This window comes from Anastrepha ludens, chromosome 3 (assembly GCF_028408465.1).
Source record: "Anastrepha ludens isolate Willacy chromosome 3, idAnaLude1.1, whole genome shotgun sequence".
Taxonomy (NCBI): domain Eukaryota; kingdom Metazoa; phylum Arthropoda; class Insecta; order Diptera; family Tephritidae; genus Anastrepha; species Anastrepha ludens.
In genome coordinates, this window is record NC_071499.1 from 13,130,711 (window position 1) to 13,150,171 (window position 19,461).

Consider the following 19,461-nt stretch of genomic DNA (forward strand, 5'->3'; position numbering starts at 1 on the left):
TTATCACGTAAGCTTTTAAAAATAAAAATAAATAAATTCAAAAAATCATAAAGATCGGAGCACTAGCACGAAAGTGACAGACCGTGGAAGCGCGCGCCTTATCCATAAATGAAGTACACACAAAATTTAGACGCGATTATCTCGAAGTCGTGTTTCTTGAAAATTACCGTCGCGGTGATCATTACTTATCAAAAACTATTTGAGCGATTTGCATAAACTTTTTTTTTAATTATTCGAAATTACAACCTCGTGAATCTGAAGGTTCACTTTTTATAAATATTTGCAATCGCTGGAATAAATTTCTTTTTTTAATTTTCAACCCCTCAAAAATCGTTTTTTTGGTGCAAAGCGGCTTTCATATCAGGAAAATTTTTTTGGGTAAATAAACCGTTCACTAAAAAAACATTTTTCTACAATAATCATTTAATTTTTTGATTTCAGTTGAGCTGCACATGCGCTACCGTGATCACCGCAAGCCTCTTCTAAAAAACGGCGTTTCGGGGGAGGGGCGATATTAACAATAAATAATAATTTTTTTTTTAAATAAAAACACCAAAATGTATTCCTCGAGAGTTACCCTTCAGTATGATACATATATGCCTCATTTGAATAAACGTCCATTTTTTCGGATTCACAAGGTATATAACCCCTTAATACAAATTTGCCACTTTCTACAGATGTTCGTGCAAAAGAACTCCTTAGCTATTTAATAACCAAAATTTAAAACATACCAACTAAATGTTTTTCGTATTTATTTTTAATTTTCCAGTATTTATAAAGAACGTATATGTGTAATATTGTTTATAATTTTTAGTACATTTATATTTTTTAGTTCATATACATACATACATTACTTATAAATTCTTTGACTACATGATTTATTAAAAAAAGTGTATGCTCTCTAAACAACTATTTCTATGAAGTCTCATATGCTAATGAGAAGTACCCTAAATGAAATAAACGCCAATTATCATTTATAAGGCACTTTTAAATCTACAATTTATTCATTTTTTTTTAATAATTGCTTCGATATTATACCAATATTCTTTATATTTTTCCAATTTCAAAATCTATTATCAAAATTGAATTCTAAATTTATTGTCCCGTAAATGGAAATAAAGTGAGTAATTCGTTTATTGGCATAAATTTGAAGAAAATAATTTCACTGCAAGTATTTGGAAGCCAAATTTAAAAAGAGTTCAACGTAACGCAAAATACATACTTTTTAGTCTTCTAAATTTTCACACAGAGTATTTTAAATAAAACAGCTCGTTTTTGGGAAATACTCTTATAGTTAAATGACAAAAGCATTCTTATTTTGTATAAATGCTGCTGAGGGGGCGGTTTTCAACAAGAAAAAAATACATAGATTTAGTGGTTTTTGAGCTTCAAATAATTGTTTGCACCGCTTTTTAATACTAGTCACCTTTTTTGGCAATTACGCGATAATTTATCTTAACTGGTAATTGTTCATGCATACATAAAATATTTATGTAAAAAAAGGGAAAGCGAATATACATTTGCATTCATTTTTTACAGTTTTCAAGTAACTACTACTTCAAGTTCGCTTAATTAGAATTATTAGTACCGTTATTATGTAGAACTAATTATTGACAAAAATTTGGCCACATAAATATTTGCAACTCAATGACCTGCCTTAACACAACCGCTTGTTTTATTTTGTATTAGGCATTTAAGAAATCTAACCCGTTTTGCCATTGAAATTTTAAAAGTAATCGTATTTCTTAGTAAAAAGTGTATTTTTGTTAAATGCATGGAACATGCATTAAAAAAAAACAGACGGACATTGCTTAATACATTAGTGCCTTACTCTCTGTTACTTACAAAGTTTCCCGCTTTTTATTCAATAATCCGGTTATGTAAAGAGCGAGAAAAATCGTTTGCATCGTTTTACCCTAAGCGAGTTTCACTCTCAAAAATGTCATAACCTTTAGGTTATTGTTATTGTGCGCTACTGTATCAATTGATGAGCAGCATTTACAGCATTATTAACTACTTCTACATCACATTCCACTACATTTCATTCTTTGGCAATCGCCTGTCAATCGTTGTACATGCCATCGACCAAGAAATCCATTCGGCGATAATGTCGTGTTGACCAGCAATCACGGAAGCGACGATAAGTGGTAATCACCACGCCGATTGCCAATGGTATTGTGAAGAGAACTGTCATTATGGGTACAATATAGTCGCGGCTACTGTGATAATTGAATCCGCTATTCAATTCTTGGGACGGCTGCGCATTTGGCGGTACAACGGGATCGTTGGGTACTGGTAATTTTGAACTAGACGACTCGGGTGCTTTGTTGAAAACAATTCGTTCGCCCGGTAACTCAGGAAAATCGCCAAGCCCAAATGTTATACTTGGTTTTTTAGGCTTTGGCGTGGTTGTGGTTGTAGTAGTAGTAGTCGTTGTTGTTGTGGTTGATGTGGCGTGCTTAATTTGTGGTATCGTGCCATTTGTAGATCTTACATCCATCGAGTTATCCCCTGCTTGCCCACCACCTTCAACTTTGGCAGTTAGAGTTCTAAGTGTCGTTGTTGTAGTTTGATTTGTTGTACTTTTTAAATTTGTTGATACTGTTGTATTTACAGAATTCTTTCCAAGGTTGTTGTCTTGATGGCGTACATTAGTTGTATTGCCACTTTTTGTGACATTTAGTTCAGCTGCGACACTTTCCGTTGTATTGGTGCTTAAAGTATTCACATCTATAACTACATTTGGCGCGACCATAGCTAATTTCGGTTCCACTTGAGTGGCATTTTTGTGTCCGGTTACAGCGGCATCCGCCTTAGTGCTGTTTTGCGTTTCTGTTGGTGTTGGTTCATTTGCTGTTTTCGTTATTTTACGGCTGAGCATTTTTTCGGTAGTTCCATTGTTGCCAGTCCCATTGAGTACCATCTCCGCATACAGCGCATTTGTGACATTAGGTGTGTTTTTAATTTGATATTTTGTTATTGTAATATTTGTACCATTATTTGGTAATGCAGTTTGCACTGATGACGTTGCATTGTTCGCACTTTCGCCATTTACCAAAATTGGAGATTGCTGAAGCAGCAACAACTGCAAACAACCACAAACCAGCAAAATCACTTTCATTTCCATAACAGGCTTTTTGCCGCTTCGCACTGCATTTACAAAGGAAATGTTAAAAAAGTAGAATTATTTACAATTTCCCAAATGATATTAATTTTTAATACCGATTTACGAAATTCTGTTTGTTTTCTAAATTTTCGTATGCAAAGTATCTTATCAGAATCAATGGGTATGTTTCGCAAACAGCTGACTGCGTAATATATATACTAACAGGGTTGCATCCGAAAGGTCATTTTGAAATTAAACTCTATGCGTAGACATGCACCTTAATTGAGGTAATTAGGTTTTTGATTGAGTCAACGGCTTTAGTGTTCACACGCTCAATTAAGGTAATTAAGGTAACACACTCACCATAGAAGTTGACAGCTGAAAATGTTTTGATTTTCTATGTGAAAAGAGAAAAATGGAGAGAAATATATGTAGATTTAAAAGAAACCTTATACAGATACTATGAAAGGATGACAGACACCAGGTTTGTTCGTTGGTATGGTGAAAAAAAAAAATTTTGAAGTACTGTGGATTCTACGTCATTCATTTTGTGTTTCACAAAATTTAGCTTTGTGTCAAAGTCTCTCAGAGCCGAATAACAGTCTCTCAGAGCCGAATAACACTTCTAAAAATATTTTCATCATGGATACTATGCATCTCAGCATAGAGGTGCTCATTTTTCCATTGGCTTCGGAGAGTCACTCGCTGTGAGCACAAATTGAGGAAAACCGTTACACTACTCTCATTCAGCCCCAGCCTCTTCCAGTTTAGTTTTGGTGATATTATTTACACAAATTTAAAATTGAAAACAAAATTTCTTAATCTTTTTTTTTTAATTTAGTAAACTTAAATTTTGCTTTCCACTTGTTCTATTTTTTGTTTTCATGAAATTTGTACCATATTTCTTATCGAACATACCTTGCCCTTCACTGTAAACAATTTTCACAGGGTAAATTGACTCAATTTATGATTAATTAGGTATTAATTGCCGAATTTATTAATTGAGTTCTTATCAAATGACAAAGGAAAACAATAATTAGCATATACACCAATATTTGAGCTTGCCTATTAAGAGTGTTGTTAGCGGAATGAGCTGGGAATTCCACCTCCTGTTGTTGGACACAGCGGGTTATAAACGAAATTTCTATTAAGAAAAAAACTATTTAATTTTATGGCGTATATTTGCTCGATTCAGAAAATGTCAGGATATTCAACCAAGATTACGCAGATCAAGGTGGAGTCTTGAGAGAAAATCTAGACCGAAATACCTTTATTAGCTGTCTATGTCGCCGTGGAGCTGATACAGCTCTTTTGTTTATTCGTCGTCGCCTACGCCCAAAAATCTTCCAAAAAAACTTTCCTTCGAACATTCCAAGGGCCGCCTCATCGGATGTTGTCATCGTCCAAGATTCTGTGTTGTGAAAGAACTTTACTACTCCGTTGCCTAGAGAGATTCTCCGTGTAAGAGTTACATTATTATCGGCGTTAATGTTGGTTCCTGAATCAACGAAGGCCCATACTACAAAATTATAATTGTAAAGAGTGGCGTGGTTGCTGATACGCGAGTGTACCGACTGCTTGTTTTATGATCAAAGGCACTTCGTCTTGCCCTAGTTCACTACCAGACCCATTCGTTTGGCTTCTTTATTCAGCCTAGAAAAGGCGGAACTAACGGCTTGTTTGTTAAGACCGATGATATACAAAGCCTGAAATTGTATGCTCTTATAATAAATGGTGCCTGCGTGCTTTAGTTCTCGAACAACCTTTTCCAGTATTAGGTTAAAGAAGTTACACAACAAGGATTTACCTTATCGCAAACCTCATTTGGTATCAAGCGACTGAGAGAAGTCCTTCCACATCCCGACGGAGCTGCTGGCATTGCCCAACGGAAAGAAAAGAAAAGTCCTCTCGTGTCGAAAGCGACTTTAAAATCGGCAAGGAAACGGGGTATGTCAATTCCCATTTCGCGAGATTTTGCCAAGACTGGGCGTGTTGTGAATATCTGGATAGTTCATTTTCCACATTAATAAGATTCAATTAGTTAGCTGAGGTGAGATCTTCTATGGGACGATCAGAAGTCTAATTTTGCGATAGTTGGTGCAGATTGTAGGACTTCAATTTTTACGAGTTGTGCAAAGCACACTTAAATTCCAATTGATAGACATGCATTCATCTGACTCTATTTTGGAAAGGCGCTGAAGCATGCGCCTTGCCAGCTCCACGTAGCCATATTTGATTAGCTCAGCCAGCAATCTGGGTTTTTCGTTCTTTGGCCGTGCTATTTGCATTTAGTCATGGGAGATAACGGGACGACATGCCCATTGTAAACAATTGGGTGGTTGGGGGTTTCACCTTCTCTGTGACATCTACTGCTGTCGCCATTCAGTGAGTGGGAGAAGCGGCGTCCATGCATGCTCATCAGGCAGTGGTCCCCTACGCTTCGCCGAAATCCGATTTCTTCTTCGGCGACGGTACGCAGAGAGTGAGAAATGTAATGGTGTTGCGTGCGCATGCCTGTTTCCTGAGCAGTACAATTGAGGGGCGTGTGGAGAATCTGCAATTGCAGCTTTTCGATATATGACTTTCCTTGTACAGCGCGGAGGGGCCATTTAGTTGACCAATCCCATTTTTCGGCTTTACAAAACAACCTAAAACGGGAAATCAATGGACCCAAATAAAAACTAAGGAATACTGGAACGGTTCAAACGGCTTTAATCACTCCAAAAAGTTCCTGAACTTTAAAACCAACAGAGCAAAGTGGGCTCAAACCCTATACAAACAGAGCCTAAGATTACTCTGTTACTCTACTTACAGGTAATAGACATTTCAATACAAAAGGACTATCAAGCACTAGCTTAGTAGGTTCTGTTGTGATGAAGAAGAGTCCATGGAATTTTGGGCTGGTACCTACTAGAGGAGGAAGACTTACAAATGCTCCCTCCTAAGGAGCTGGTTCGATTCCTCGCAATACTAAACAATTAAATGAATAATTTTGGGTCACACATTAGATCAATCTGGTCGCCTTGCAGAAAGGCCTTAGCTTAACCCTTACAACTGTTACCATTACCATTGGTTCTCGGATCGTACGTACGAGATAAGGATATTAAATTGCAAGACTGGCGCTGTAAATTATTTATTTTGATTTTAAGTATATTTGCTTATTATCACCTCTCCTCTAATTTTCCATTTTTCCTAAAAAGTGTTGGAAGTCTTCCTTTGATCGCTAATTCAGAACACGACCTGTTTTCCCTTTTATTGCTTTAATGGAATAAGATTTTGTACCTTTAAAAACAAAATAAGTGAGACGGCGTAAAATCCAGCAAACGCGACGGATAGTATAACACGGATTCTGTACTTGAAAGATGACCCTTGGATAATGGACTAATATACGAGATGGTTTATTTTGTGTTTTGTGACTTTTTCGCTCTTGATGTTGTATCTATGGCTTATGTCATTTAGCGCATTTGACAAGGGGTTTAAGCATATGCAAAACCATAAGGCACTTGATGAGTCGTCTTGGAATATACCTCTCTTAATGGTTCTTTCATCTGTAGTTATTGCATGCGCTGCTGTCAGGTTTATTGTTGTTCTCAACTTTTTCATCGTATTTGATATTATTAGCTACTATTATTATTATTACTATTATTATTATCATTAAAAACAATATAAAAACCTCACTTCCGTTGTAATTAAGACTTCCGCACTTTTATGAAAATCTATTAGGATGCATTTTGAAATACCAAATGTTCGACCTATCCAAGTAAATAACAACCTCTGATTATTATTAATTATCTTATTGCATAGATTAGCTACATTTATACATACATACATTCATATCACATAAATTTATAGATTGCAACTTAAATCTATAAGTATTGCCAAACATTTTTATAATTACATGCGTACATATTTATATATGTGGGTATGTAATGTATTGAAATTAATTTAAAAAATATCCCTCTAATATATTCAGCAACTCGCATTGCATGAGAATTCTTATTTGGTTGACGAATCCGGAAAGGCCTCACGTGGTGGCACAAAACTCAGCATCATAATGTGACGTGTATAGGACTTAGTAGCACGGAATAATATATCAGTGCCATGTAGACGATCCAAAACGCCTAGCACACCAAAGCAGTTGTTGAATCTGTGATGCAAAAAGAAAATAAAAACGAAATCAACTAAGTTACCGTTACAAAGTGGCATACTCACTTCAAATGATGAAAATCATGCGCCTCTGGGCTGGGGAAAAAAGGCAAATGATAACCGGAGTGTGCATTCAATGTCGATAGAATGGCTAAAGCAAACCACATCCAAGCCGTGGCCACGTGTGTGTTCATCAAGAACACCCCCAGAAACGGAGGCAGCAGATTGCTAAATATATGCTCAATGGGATGGCAATAGATTGCGGTGACCGCTATTGGTGCCGTCCATTCGTGATGTTGCTTATGTATAAACTTGTAAATGTGTTTGTTATGCAATAGCCGATGTGAATAGTAAAATCCTAACTCCTCCATTAGAATGCAAACGGTCAGCTCCACACAGACCCAGTGGAATGTGGGTAGCTCGCGTATCGAGTTGAGGCCACGCAAAGTCATTAGTTTATAGCTGAGAAAAGCAAATGGGATGCCGACAAATAGTTGATTGCTAATTACGCGCCACATAACCTAACACAGCGCAATGAAGGACGCGTATTAGTAGCGAGAAAATACAATAGAATGCACAGTAATTGTTAATTTACCTTCATCAAACGTTCGCTTTCGACTGGTTCATTAGTGCCGGGCTGGATTTTGTATTTGCGCAGGAATGCTGGCCGGTTGGTTAAATCCATGAAAGTGTAAATGCCACCCACCAACCAATAGACAATCATTGTGAATATTGTGCTACCGACAACCCAAAGCATCATGGGATCGTCACCTGAAATGTAAACAACAATTTCTCTTTAACAAATTTGTTTTTGAAAGAAAGTTTAACTCCTTTTTTTCGATCTTTGCCAAGCAACACCGTTCTTGTATGAGAACGAATGCTAACTGGGCGAATGATAAGCGCAAATCTGGGTAAGACATCCACTAAGAAATTCCCGATCAGCGGTACACCGCAAGGTGGGGTAATCTCTCCACTTGTGTGGAACTTATCTGTCAATAATCTTCTTCAAGAACTTGAAAAAATGGGAGGGATAATAATCTCATATGCCGATGATATTGTTATAGCAATCTCGGGGAAACACCTTCCAACATTATGCGATCTTTAACAAAGATCTCTCAACAGACCATCAATTTGGTGTAAAGGCGGGGACTTGAAGTAAAACCGGAAAAAAATGGATCTGATACGATTTAGCAGAAAACATAAAACACCTGCTCTTAAACACATATTCCTAGGAGGGGAACCACTTAGAGTAACAGAAAAGGCGAAATATCTAGGGCTTGTACTGGATAGAAAACTAAATTGGGGGCTCAAAATCGCAGATAACATACAGTACGCAAACCTATGATGGCGTTGAACTCCTGCGGAAAACTAATTGGAAAGAAATGGTGATTGGAACCCAGAATGATACACTGGGTGTACACAGCAGTGGTATTGTAATATGGTGGAATGCCCTTGAGAAGTGAGTGAACATCAAAATACTTGACAGGGGTCAAAGACTATGATCTGTTTTCATAACTGGCGCGATGCCAACCACACCATCAAAAGCATTATATGCGACATTAAACTTCCTGCCGGTAGATCTGCAGGCAAAATATATTACGCGTAGTGCGACAATACGGCTGAATACTCTAAATAAGTGGTCAAATGAGAGCTACGGTCACGGCAAAATCCTGGCTGGCACTTCGGAGATTCCCGGATTGGTGGACTATGAACTCCCGCCCACACTTGCCATTGTAACGTTCACGACCCTCCTACCCTCAAGGGAAGAGTGGGAACGGGACTATGTAAGACAGGGCGAGTCTATCCATGTATACTCAGATGGCCCAAAGCTTGAGGACAGGGTGGGCGCAGGTGTATACTCCGAGCATCTAGGGATCCCCTTCAGTTTTCCCTCACAAAACAGTCGAAAACCTTCAAGGTAGCCAAGAAATGCCGCACATCTCTTAACGAGATGGCTGAGGCATTTCGCTTAAGGAAAATATGGGATCCTGGCCATCGCGACATTGAGGGTAACTGTAGAGCCGATCGGCTCGGCACCAAGTTGACCGATGAGTACGTAGACAATGATATATGTAGGTGTAAACTACGTATCCTCGAAGAAATTGCAAGAGTAGCGAATGAAAAATGGCGTAATGAAGCCATAATGCAGCCCGTCAACTGTGGCCGACTCTCAATGCTAAACGTGCAGAATCTTTGTTAAGCCAAAATAAGCGCAGCCTTAGCATACTGATTTCAGTCGTAACAGGACATTGTCTAATAGGTAGGCACGCCCAAAGGATTTGTGTGCAAGAACATGACTTCTGTAGAAGTTGTCTTGATGAGGAAGAGGAAGAGACAATCTTGCACCTTCTGTGCCATTATCTATCCAGACGGAGATTGGCTATTCTAGGCAGACAATTTTTTTAACGGATTGGAAGATCTCAGTTCTACAGAAAGAGGAGGTATTCTAAAATTTTTGAAAGGCACACAATGGTTTTAGGAGAAATAGGGAAAGCTCTCCAATTGGCATCAGAATGGGCTGTGAGCTTGAGTGTATCCCACAGGAGAACCGCTTCAACCTAACCTAACCTATATGAGTATAAAAGTTGTGCATTTCAACTTAAAATTCAATTTTCTATGGTTAAATGAATTTAAGTATTCAAATGGTCGTAGTTCGGGTTGGTATATTTTAATTCATAGTGTTGAGGTTAGGTTAGCCAGGTTGCTTATCTAAGACAATACACTCGGTGGCCCTAAGGCCCATTGTGATAGCTGCATTTGGTTTCCATCCCCTAACTAAGTTGCTTAAACCACTTACATCTTTTTAAGAAGGTAAATAGTCCTTCCAGTGATAAATTTTGCAAATGTTTCAGGTCTTCAAATAAATAATCGCCAAGATATTTAACAACAGGTCTGCTTATGTAAAAATTATTCGGTAACTTAATTTCCGAGTATTCGCTCTCAAAGAGAAAAATATCAAAAAAGTGCATGAACGCAAAACCAGTAACAGTTTCAAAGTTTTACGAACAGCTGATTAAATTGTTGGTGGGGAAAAACACAAAAAGTAAAAATTTCTTCAGTTGAGTTACGAGGTTAAATTTAAAAAAAGAAGAAAATAAAATGCAAAATAACGAGCTTAGGTTAGGTTAGGCTAGCCTGGTTGGTATTAAGCCACCATAGACCTTTTGGTCCCTAGCGATACCACATAGATGGAGACTGATCTTCATTAAGATTTTAAGTAGACATCATGTAGGAAGTCAAAGCTTTTAGCGAATCTAAGCAGAGGGTCCAAGGATCTTTAACGATGGGTCCAAGAATGAAATAGGGTCTGGAAGTGGAAGGTACTTAAACGATAGTAATAAGTATCACTATGCTATGGGGAAAATGGCAACTGTTTTCCAAACGGAACCTTTTGCCATCCTGAAAGTAGCCGAATGATAATGGAGAGGAGATGGAGCGGGAAATAGATTGGAGTCTTAAGTGAAAGTCAGGCTGAACCGAAGACCCTGGAGAACGGGAAGCAAACCTCAAAGATTGTTCAAGAATGTAAGAAGAAGTTTAATTCTGTCGCAAGACAGAGCAGGCTTGTACTTATATGGGTTCCAGGACACTCCGGTATTCAAGGAAACGAAATTGCCAATGAATTGGCCAACCGGTTCCCCCACAAGGGCCAGAGCCAATAATCTGAATCAGCTCCGCAAGCATCATGAATTGGATCAGCGATTATGTATGCAATTTGCATAAAGAGCAATGGTTCGGTCTAGAACACTGCAGAACTGCAAAGTGTTTTGTGACAAGTCCGAACAGAAAACTGTCAAACTTTCTACTAAAACTTGAAAGGAAAGACGTTGGGTGATGGTCGGTGTTATTAAAGGACAAAACCAATGGGGTCAGCATATGACCACCATTGGAATGATTGAGGACCCAATGTGTCTGTCGTGCTTGGAGGAGGAGGATAGCACTGAGCACTTTCTCTGTGCCTGCCTTTGCTAGAGCATGGCTACGAGTTTTGGGTTCCGATGTCGTAAGAATGAGTAGAATTCGTTCTCTAAAACTGGAGGATATTTACATCTTTGCCAAAGATTCTGGAAAATTCTCACAGGACTAACTAACTACCTTTATCTCCGTCTCTATTCTTTCCTATCTCTTTCTCTGATACTTTTCTCCTTCCCTCCTTGACTATCTACCCTCTTTCCAGAGCTCTAAAAATGGGCTTTTTAGCCTGAGTGTTTTAGGGGCCACCAAATCTCCTGGTGACCTTTTCAAATTTCCATTTCAAGCAGAGCTGGGAGATCCGCCTTTGAGATGTCCTTCAGACCCTCAAATATGGGGGCTCCCAGGCATTTTAAACCCGTTTTTAATAATGCCAGACAAAAGCACAGAAGGGGTTTTAAAGTTTCCTCAACATCCTCTCTGCATTTCCTGCATTTGAATGTGACCTGTCGGCATACCTATGTTAGTTCTGCAGTCTTTTCGCGAGGGCGTAAGTACGAATTGAGTCAGTTTTTTGTCGTTAGTTCTACACATGACTTTTCCAGTTTTACATATGGTCAGATTAGTCCACCTAGCTTCCGCTTGCTTTTTCATGCAATCGACCAATTCGTTGTATATTATATTTAGCGGTTTTTGTATGTCGTTCTCTTGCTCAAAAGTTAGGTTAGCTATCTCATCTACTATTTCGTTTCTCATAATGCCTTTGTGACCAGGTACCCAATAGATATGCAGCCTACTGCTTGCGGCTAGCCTTGGTCCCCCTGCTCCGTTGAAAAATTTTTGACTTAATACAATACGAGCTTATTGCTTTTATTGCTGCTTGACTGTCCACGTATATATTATATTAATTATTGAGTTCTTTCTTGTTCTTGTGTAGGCTAACTCCGCGGCTTTATCCACAGCAAAAACTTCCGCTCGAAAAATGTTGCTCTGGTTTGTCCCTAGTTTTGAGCAGTAAATGCCCGCTCCCACTCCGTCTAAAGTTTTAGAGCCGTCTGTGTAGATGTGAAAAGTCCTATGGCCAGGATTCATGTCTTTCTGGCATCTCTCCTCTTTGATTGTAGTGCAAAGCCTTATCTCTCAATTAAAGTACGGAGTCATGTAGTCTGTGCAATCTGAACTCCTCTAACGAGCTTAGCATTACATGATGTTATTTTGTCCGCAATAATTTGTTTCATTTCAGCATCGCAGTCAGATAAAGAACATTCCATTACCAACTGTATTGTTGTGGCGATCACAGCATTCTTCCTACTTTCCTTGCTTTCTTCATACTTGCTTGTATGTACATATGTATGTAAATATATTGCCCAATTAATAATAACCAAGAAGCACAAGCATAAAATATAAAGGATGCCTTCAATGCTTTCGATTTACATATATTTCGTAGCAACGCTGACTGGAGGCTGTGGTTCAGCAGTGCATACCTCTATATCATTGGCCTATTAATTTTAATTTTCTATTTAATTTTAACTTTATAAATTTTATCTAAAATATGTTTACCTAATAGGACTATGAATAAGTTCGTGCGGTTTTTTCGAAATTTGAAACTTTATTGACGTAAAATGGTTACAAATTTAATATTCAAAATATTGTCCATCGCTTACTACTACTTTTTCCCATCTTTCTGGCAATTCACGGATTCCCTTTGTGAAAAATTCGGTCGGTTTTGCCGCAATCCACGAATCGATCCATTTTTTGACTTCATCGTAATTACGGAAGTGCTGGTCAGCCAGGCCATGTTGCATCGATCGGAAGAGATAGTAATCGGATGGCGCAAGGTCTGGACTATACGGCGGGTGGGGTAGGACATCCCATTTGAGCGTTTCTAAGTATGTTTTGACCACTTGTGCAACATGTGGCCGAGCATTGTCATGTTGCAAAATAACTTTGTCGTGTCTATCGGCGTATTGCGGCCGTTTTTCTCGCAGTGCTCGGCTCAAACGCATCAATTGTCGTCGGTAGACATCCCCCGTAATCGTTTCATTCGGTTTCAGTAGCTCATAATACACAACACCCAGCTGGTCCCACCAGATACACAGCATAACCTTCAGGCCATGAATATTCTGCGCCGACGTCGATGTTGAAGCATGGCCAGGGTATCCATACGTTGCCCGACGTTTTGGATTGTCGTAATGGACCCACTTTTCATCGCCAGTCACAATTCGATGCAAAAAACCCTTTCTTTTGTGCCGTTGAAGCAGTTGTTCGCATGCCATAAAACGGCGTTCAACGTCTCTTGGCTTCAATTCATACGGCACCCAATGGCCTACCTTTCGGATCATTCCCATGGCTTTTAAACGTTTGGAAATGGTTGATTGATCAACTCCCAAAGTTTTTGCAACCTCTTCTTGCGTTTGAGCCGGATCTTGATCGAGCAATTCCTCCAATTCGGTATCCATGAACTTTGGCGGCGCACCCTCGCGTTCTTCGTCTTCCAAGCCAAAATCACCACTTTTAAAGCGTGCAAACCACTTCTGGCACGTTCGCTCAGATAGAGCATGCTCACCATAAACTTCCACCAAGATACGATGACTTTCGGCTGCTTTTTTCTTCATATTAAAATAATGAAGAAGAATTCCCCGCAAAAACACATTATTTGGCACGAAATTCGACATTTTCAAGTGTGGTAAAAATATTGTTGTTTACGCTTCAAATAAAAAACTTATACTGACGTTTGTGCCTTACGACAGTAGCTCTCCAATGAATGTTTGGAAATGTGGATCGATGGAATAATAATCAAGTTACGCCATCTGTTGTAAAACCGCACGAACTTATTCATAGTCCTATTACATTCTCCATTTCAATCACCATTTTTATTTAAATTTAGAATTTTGATGCAATTCGCAAATTCTAATTCGTGTTTATTTTTACTTTGCGATGATCAGTTGTTTTTCTCACTTGCAGGCTTCAGTTGAATTTTTAGGTTTGCAGACGTAGTACAAATGTAAAACACATTTTGTTATTTGATAGTTGGCAATTCAGCAGCCAATCAGTAAAAAAGAAAATTGAAAATCACTTAAAACAACTTGGCTATGTTCAAAAACTCGATACGGGGGTTTCTCGTGAACTGAAAGAAACGGATTTAACGCAACGCATTAACAGCTGCGATTTGCTAAAGAAACGTAATGAAAATGATCGATGAAAAATGCGTTGTTTACAACAATACCAGGTGAACCAACTCAAACAACATCAAAAGCTGATACTCATCAAAAGAAGGTTTTGTTATCAGTTTGGTGGGATTACAAAGGAATTGCCTACTTTGAACTCTTACCACCCAACCGAACGATCTATTCTGATGTCTACATTGAACAACTAAAGAAATTTAACAATGCAGTTGAAGAAAAGCGGCCCGAATTGACAAATCGAAAAGGTATTGTATTCCATCATGACAATGCAAGGCCACACACATCTGTGGCCAATCGGCAAAAATTATTGGAGCTTTGTTGCGATGTTTTGCCACATCCATCGTATAGTCCTGACCTTGCAGCATCTGATTATTTTTTGTTTCGACCTTTACAAAACTTCTTGAATGGTAAAAATTTCAATAATAATGGTGATGTCAAATCGTACCTGATTCAGAAGTTTTATGAACGTGGGATTTTGATGCTGCCTGAATGATGTCAAAAGGTCATTGATCAAAACGGACAATACATTACAAAGTAAAGTTATTTAGTTTTATGAGAAAATTGTCTTTGATTTTCTAAAAAAACTCCGCAATTACTTGTTGCCAACTCCATTTTGTGACTACCACTTTTTTAAGAACCCCTAGCAACTACCCTGTCATGTACTCCTCTTTAACAAAATCACATATGATATTTTATTCTAACGCCTTAGGATAGACTATACTTGATGTTATTCCATCTTCCATCGAAATATCAATAAACGGCAATTGAGTAAAAGCAATAATTGAATTTGTTGTTTTATTAATAAACCGACTTTGAGCTCACAAAAAAAAGAAAAAAATAAATAAAAAATATATTTTTGGAGGCCGTTAAACAGTTAAAATAATTTTTAAAACCATTAAAAAAGAAACACAAAGCAAAATAAAATTTTATTGTCCTTCAAATGGAGTAAAAGAAAACATTTATTTGCAATTTTGAATGCATTTGCAGCCTCGGTGTAACAACATCCCTTTGCTGTAACACAAAAAAATTACATTCACTAGTATCGGGTGTTTTTTTTTAGTTGCCTGAGAACTATCGATATCGATAACAATGGTTTGACAGTTGAGATTGGCAAGCTGTGTTGACGTTTCTGTGCTGTAAGGTTGGGCAAGTCAGCATGAATCATTTAATGCCACAAAACGCTTTCAAATTGTGGAAATTTACTTAGAAAAAAAAAAATAAAACTGTTCGCGAAGTTCATAGGCCATCGACCATTTTATTCAAAAAATAAATATAAATATTAAAAAAAATAATGCCATGAAATTATCTAACAGTTTATAAAAAAGAATCATTCCAACAATTTTTCAGTTTTGTATTATCATTTTAAGTTCTCAAGCTCTTAAAAAAACATCCGATACATACATATCTACTTATACTTTATTTAGTGCTATTTTGTTTGCAAAAATTTCTCACAGTTTAATTGAACCCGACAAGTGATACATTTCACAGACAAATAACATTTCCAAAAAAAAAGAAGAACAAAATATATTAAAAAACAAATAAATTTACATCCGAGAATTTGTAATGTGTAAATGCTCGTAAACGAATGAAAATTGCGAGGGTGGCTAATGGGGCTCGTCACTGATTTAATGCGCGAACAAAAGCGATTGACTGAGCCGTAATAAATGCACAAACACTTGTTGATTGTGAAGTCTGTGAATTGTGCGAATAAATAACAGTAGAATCAGAAACGGCTGTTGTGCATAAAAATACACACACTTGCATATGTATGTGGGCATGTAAATACATATGCGAAATAAATAGAATGTATTTTAGGAAAAAAATATGCGCAAATGTCAGCTACTAACTCGAATTTGAGTGCAAATAAACTTATGACATTCGCCTTTTTCGCAAGAAGAAAGTCGCCGCAACTAATTATGAGCTTATGAGTGAATGCACTAATAGGTACCGCAAAACCCCGATATATTGGCTTATAAAAAATAGTTCGTTATATCGATAATTTCGTATAGACTTGGATTTAATAAAATCTGAAGTTAAACTGAGGAAAAATCGTTATAACAACAATTTTTAGTTTTTTTTTAAATTGAATGCCCAAATTTCAATTTTAAATTAAAAACTTACAAATTTACACATACATATTTCGTTATGTAGGGGCTTATGAAAGTGAAAATTTAGTTTTGCTTTAAATTTATTCTGAATTCTTTGTGTAGGGGTTTTTGAATTAAAATTGAGATACTTATTTATTTACGAGGTTTGCCATATATACAATAATATAAAGGGGTTTCTAATAAAAAAAAAAAAATAATAATAAATAATTGGCGCGTACACTTCTGTTAGGTGTTTGGCCGAGCTCCTCCTACTATTTGTGGTGTGCGCCTTGATGTTGTTTCACAAATGGAGGGACCTACAGTTTTAAGCCGACTCCGAGCGGCAGATATTTTTATGAGGAGCTTTTTCATGGCAGAAATACACTCGGAGGTTTGCCATTGCCTGCCGAGGGGCGAACGCTATTAGGAAAATGTTTTTCTTTAATTTTGGTGTTTCACCGAGATTTGAACCTACGTTCTCTCTGAAAATTCCAAATGGTAGTCACGCACCAATCCATTCGGCTACGGTGGCCGAAATTCTATTCGTTTCCATAACTCTCGTTTGTTTTTAATAAATTTCAAGGCTCTAGAGAGTAGAAGGTCTGTACTCTCACTCTCTTTTGTTTTATTAAAGGAGAAATTTTATTTATTTATTTTTATTTGTTTTATTTTGTAAAGTGTTGTAAGTGTTATCTCTGCTGCTAGACTTTCGGCTGGCTAGATACGTGTGTTGGATTAGAAAGGAGAAATGGTTTGTTCATCTCTGTTGCGGAGCATTTTCTTTTGTATTCCTATCAGAACTCTACGCAATGCTTACCCATTTCAGATTCAATTGTTTAACACGAATTATGCGCGTAATGCTCCTATTGGCCGCGCACTAAGAGAATTCAATGAAATTCGAGCTCTATTCCGCTTGACTTTTCCTTGTCAGAGAAGGAATTTCATGGATTTTTAAACTTTTTTCGTTTTAATTTATTTAACTACGTACAAATGTTTTGTAATTCAAGCTCATATTAGCTTTAAGGGGTTTGTAAAAAGCAGAGTTATATTTTATACTTGAAATAAAGAGATGGAATCAAATGCAAATCGAGTACTTGCTCAATAAACAAGAATGCTAGAAGAGAATGCGTGGCTCCACATTTTTGTAGTTGCATGTGAGAGATATGAAAATGCCAACAAGAATACATAACGCATAAATACACGCATAAATTGCACAACTTCGTCGTCACACACACACACAGCGATTCCGTCAAGTTCGCTGAGAGCAAAGTAGAGGTCCGACTATTGGCGCCATCTTATTATTCTCTCCATTATGCTTAATAAAAGAAAGCCTCATATCGAAAATTACTCCAAAGCCATTAATCGGACTAACAACATTTTGGACACAATTTAATTAAATGCAACGTGTAGAAAAACTGTTGAAAAATTCGAGTATGCCATGTGAAAGGCACTTGTACATAAATAGCACAGAGACTTAATATTTCTTCGTTATATCTATTAAGTGCTTGTGCATGAAAATCTTCATAAAAACATTGGGACACTGTAAACGTGCGAGTGTTTTTTTATTATGACGAGATTTATTGCATCGAGGTTTTACTGTACACACTCGCATGTCTGCAGTAATCATATTGTACATGTGAATACTCAAATGGGGCTCGTTCTATTATTCTAAACGGAGGCGGGGAAAAGCTTTTAGAGTTTTTCTATTTTTTGTTTACCCTTTTCTTTGCGGCTTATGTACGTATGTACGTATGTTGATATGCTTAGTTAGAGGGAAAATGACCGTGACCATCACAATTACGCGCAGAAAAGCAGATTAGGTTCTTGCCTACATACATACATACATACATGTATATGCCCATATGTACATAATTAAGAATGCATATCTATTTTGGTGTGCCTTGTACATTTTCTGCTGTACGTAGACTTTGCGCGGAATAATAAACAAAGAAAAGTTAAATAAGCCCATGCATATGAGTAAGTTTTTATATAGATTGTCTGTATGTAATAACATATTTCCACTTATATTTTATGAAATCGCCACAAAGCGATTATGATTAGAAGCAGACGAAATATTAAACAACCTGAAAGTCCCTTAAGGGCATAAAAACTTCAAAACTGCCGCAAGGGTCAAGGGGCAATACAGCTTATAAAAACTTTCTTAGGCATATTTATACCTAATGCCTTCATAAAATAACAAAAAAAAAAAAAATTTGGAAACACACACGGCATTGGTTCTACTGACCTTATGTTGGCAGGCATTGCTTTGTTAAACTTTGTCAAACTAATAGTTAAAAAAACATGTAAATTGAAAAATAGTTCATAGACATTTTCTATGACGGAAATAAAACTTCCGGCTGAAAAGTTCCAGGCCTAACAAAAAAACACTTTTGTTCAAAATTAGCTTTATTCAGTTTCAGCGATAGCCTCTTCATTCGAGCGAAATTTCTTACCGGCGATCATTTTTCTAGGTTTGCGAACAGCCAGTAGTAGTTGGCAGCCAAATTTGGCGAACGCTGTGGATTGCTTCGAAGTTTAATTCATGTAGTTTTGCTATTTTTATGATTGACTTGTGGCACTACCTTCGTTGCCGTGATGAAACAAAATTTTTTCTATGCCATATACGCCCGTTTCTTTGTATGTAATTTCGGCTTTCAAACGCTCCAAAACCGCTATATACATAGTATTTTTATGTTTTTCTTCCGTTTCTGTTCGAAGGGTCGTACCATATAAATATAGTGGAAGTAATTTAATATTTTCGCATATTTTTGGTTTTTCTCTTTTAGGTGAAAGATCCAAAACGTGGAATTTAGAATCATCTAAAGAAGTTTTGTAGAACATTTTACATGGTTCATTTTTCAAGAAACGCATCCATTGAATTTTAAGCCAAGAGACAGACTCGCCCGCGTTTTTTTACTCTTTTTGCTATTGATTCTTCTAGACTTCGTCGAAATGAAATCCGGCTGTAACATTCGTTTTACCGAAAATGACTTTCCTTCTACGCTTTTCAATGAGTTCATAACAA

The 19,461-nt window shown here is 37.2% G+C and overlaps 2 protein-coding genes across 2 annotated transcripts in view; both read right to left on the bottom strand.

Annotated features, from left to right (window-relative positions):
- Positions 1–849: 849 nt before the first annotated feature.
- Positions 850–3,288, bottom strand: LOC128857039 (mucin-5AC). The gene is made up of 2 exons (XM_054092567.1): positions 3,223–3,288; positions 850–3,150 (listed from the first exon to the last, which is right to left on the bottom strand). Exon 2 carries the CDS (start codon positions 3,125–3,127, stop codon positions 2,063–2,065), a length of 1,065 nt encoding a protein of 354 aa, XP_053948542.1. The 5' UTR covers positions 3,128–3,150; positions 3,223–3,288; the 3' UTR covers positions 850–2,062.
- Positions 3,289–6,881: 3,593 nt separating this feature from the next.
- LOC128857038 (fatty acid hydroxylase domain-containing protein 2) overlaps positions 6,882–19,461 on the bottom strand; it is a 28,885-nt gene continuing 16,305 nt past the window's right edge. The window contains exons 3-5 of the mRNA XM_054092566.1: positions 7,848–8,023; positions 7,319–7,773; positions 6,882–7,253 (exon numbers count right to left, since the gene is read on the bottom strand). Coding sequence (XP_053948541.1) covers positions 7,103–7,253; positions 7,319–7,773; positions 7,848–8,023 — 782 coding nt within the window. The 3' untranslated portion in view covers positions 6,882–7,102. The remainder of the gene's footprint in view (positions 7,254–7,318; positions 7,774–7,847; positions 8,024–19,461) is intronic.

What these genes read in the sequence shown, in the direction of transcription:
- LOC128857039 (XM_054092567.1), bottom strand. Translation starts at nt 3,127, where the DNA reads ATGGAAATGAAAGTGATTTTGCTGGTTTGTGGTTGTTTGCAGTTGTTG.